The sequence below is a fragment of the Pteropus vampyrus genome, unplaced genomic scaffold, assembly GCF_000151845.1.
Source record: "Pteropus vampyrus isolate Shadow unplaced genomic scaffold, Pvam_2.0 Scaffold196, whole genome shotgun sequence".
In the NCBI taxonomy this organism is placed as follows: domain Eukaryota; kingdom Metazoa; phylum Chordata; class Mammalia; order Chiroptera; family Pteropodidae; genus Pteropus; species Pteropus vampyrus.
Window position 1 is genome coordinate 1,420,181 of NW_011888977.1, and position 2,382 is coordinate 1,422,562.

The 2,382-nt window shown below is 42.1% G+C and overlaps 1 protein-coding gene across 1 annotated transcript in view; it reads right to left on the minus strand.

The window, feature by feature from the left end:
* GPATCH1 (G-patch domain containing 1) overlaps positions 1–2,382 on the minus strand; it is a 38,136-nt gene that overhangs the window by 16,385 nt on the left and 19,369 nt on the right. Inside the window, exons 8-9 of the mRNA XM_023537698.1 lie at positions 1,399–1,607; positions 122–128 (exon numbers count right to left, since the gene is read on the minus strand). Coding sequence (XP_023393466.1) covers positions 122–128; positions 1,399–1,607 — 216 coding nt within the window. The remainder of the gene's footprint in view (positions 1–121; positions 129–1,398; positions 1,608–2,382) is intronic.

A 2,382-nucleotide genomic window follows, 5' to 3' on the forward strand; every position in this document is an offset into this window, starting at 1 on the left:
TGAGCATCCGTTCCATTCCAGACACTGGCTTAGGACTAGGAGGACAAGGCAGACAAATCTTGCTCTCACTAGTGAGGGAGGACATTAAAGAAGCCAAAAATCAACACCAGAGGGTTGGTACAAGAGGACTGAGGGGGGAAAAAAGAGGGTGATGCAATTGAGAGTGACTTAGATGAGAGAGCCAGGAGTGGGAGTGGATGGAGAGATAACTAGGGTATATGGTGGGCAAGGAAGGCCTGGAAGGTCCCTCAAAGAAATATTTGAGGTAAGCTCTCTAAGTAAAAAGAAGGAGCCAAAACATGAGGGAAAAAGAGAGGCAGAGGAAACAGCAAACATAAAGGCCACGCGGGGGTGCGGTTGGCAGGTTGAGGGCAAAAAGGAGTATCATGAGGTCAGACCCCAGGGGTTAAGGGAAAGCGGTATACGATGTGGCTTGAAAGGTAGGCAGAGCTGGACCCATAGAGCTTTGTGGGGAATCTGGATTTCTCTTTAGTGTAAGAAGTACTGGTTTATTTTAAGGAGGATAGTGATATAATTTGGTTCATCTGGCTGCTGTTGAGGGGAATGGACTACAAAGAGAAAATAAGGAGACCAATCAGAGGCTGCTGCAATAGTCCAGGTGAGAGTAGATGGGCCTTTAGACAAGTGGAGAAGCAGCAGAAATGCAGAGAAGTAGACAGAGTCCCCACACGTAGGGGTAGAAATTAGAGGACTTGCTGATAGGTTGGGTAGGAATAGGGGAGGGAGGGAAAGAGAGGAGCTAAGAATTAGGATTTCTACGTTCTGGTCTGAGCAGTGCATCACCAGTGGTACCATTTACTGCCAAGGGGAAGACTGGAGGAAGACCAACTTTGAGGAAGTGGGAACCACAAGCTATGTTTGGGTCTATTTTATTTGAAATACCTGGCAGACTCCCACACGGCAAGCCCAAGTTCATCTCTCATAGTGGGTCTTCCTGCTCCAACCTACAGGGGATCCTCCACATCTGTCCGTACTTTCAGATGCACTCATTCCTTTTAGGTTCTCAGGAAAAGAGCTACAGTACCCTTATCCCCTGAGAAAAAAATTTTATGTTCCCAGGCTGTACAAAGAAAATGAAGGTACACATGTCCCTGGTCTTCATTCACCACATTCCTGGACAATGATTAAAAATCTGAAAACTCCTGAGCTTAACGAGGTTGTAGTTTCAATGACATAAACCAATGGTAGGAAAGCAATAAGTCTTAAAAACTAAAAAATATTCACTGTTACGTATGCTAGTCACAGTAAACAATTTTATACCCCCAGTTTGGGAATACAAAATCATGGAAAGAATTTCAAAAGGAAAACAACTTTCCATTTTGATTCTGATAACTCAGATTATTATAAATTTAATGCCTTTAATCTTTTCCATGGCACATACCTTGAATAGGTTTTTCTCCTAGCAACTCTCCCCGCTTGGAGGCATTCAGTTGGTGCCTACTGTGTGTCCCTGGGTCACGTATTGGCTGTCCAGCTGACTCCGATAATACTTGAAGTAAGTGGGAGTTCTCCGAGGTTGCAGCTACCACGGGTCTGAAATAATGCACTGGTCGATAGTCTCTTGGTAATTCAGGTGGTGGGTAAATCTTAAAAAAAAAAAAAAAAAAAAAAAAAACTCAGAAAATACAGGCTAGAAGATGATCAGGTTTGATTTAACCACGAAAACCTGATACCTCAGAGCCCTGTTAACCCAAGCCTTCCCCTGTCTAATATTCAGCAGGTAGGTAGCACCGGGGACAGCCTGTCCAGGTGCCCAGCCACCATCCATTCCGGATCTGGAAAGTCAACAGAACCATACTGTTCTAATAACTAGACATTTTTAATACCACCCCTGCTCACTTCTATACAGAGATGCTAACATGCGTGTTAAATATGAACAGAACAAGAACGATAACAATAGTTAGCACAATGTCCTGGCCCACTGTAAGTGAGAAAATTTAGAAAAGTATGATTCAAGGCATAGAAAAAAATAATAACTTTAAATAAGTTACTTTTAAAAATTCTGAATTTTTTTTCTGGTTCTGTTTCAGTTCCAAATTGGAACTTCAGGACTTATTTTTTGATCCGAAGTATTTTTAATTCAAAATCTGACTGAACTAAAATTGAAATATATTTGGGGAGCTCAGGTAGGTACTAATGAGAGCAGAACAGATAAGTTTTTAAAAAGTGTTAGATTTTTTTAAATTATTGCACTAAAATAAATGGTCTCCCTTGCTCTTGGTCTAACAACACATATTAATGGACAGTCCTATTTAAGCTGTTTTCTAGATTTGTCAGCTACCTGAAACTCTGAACTCGTACCCAGTGAAGCACTGAATGCTCGCTGGCGGAAGCAGTCAGCCCCAGTGGCACAGTAGGCTC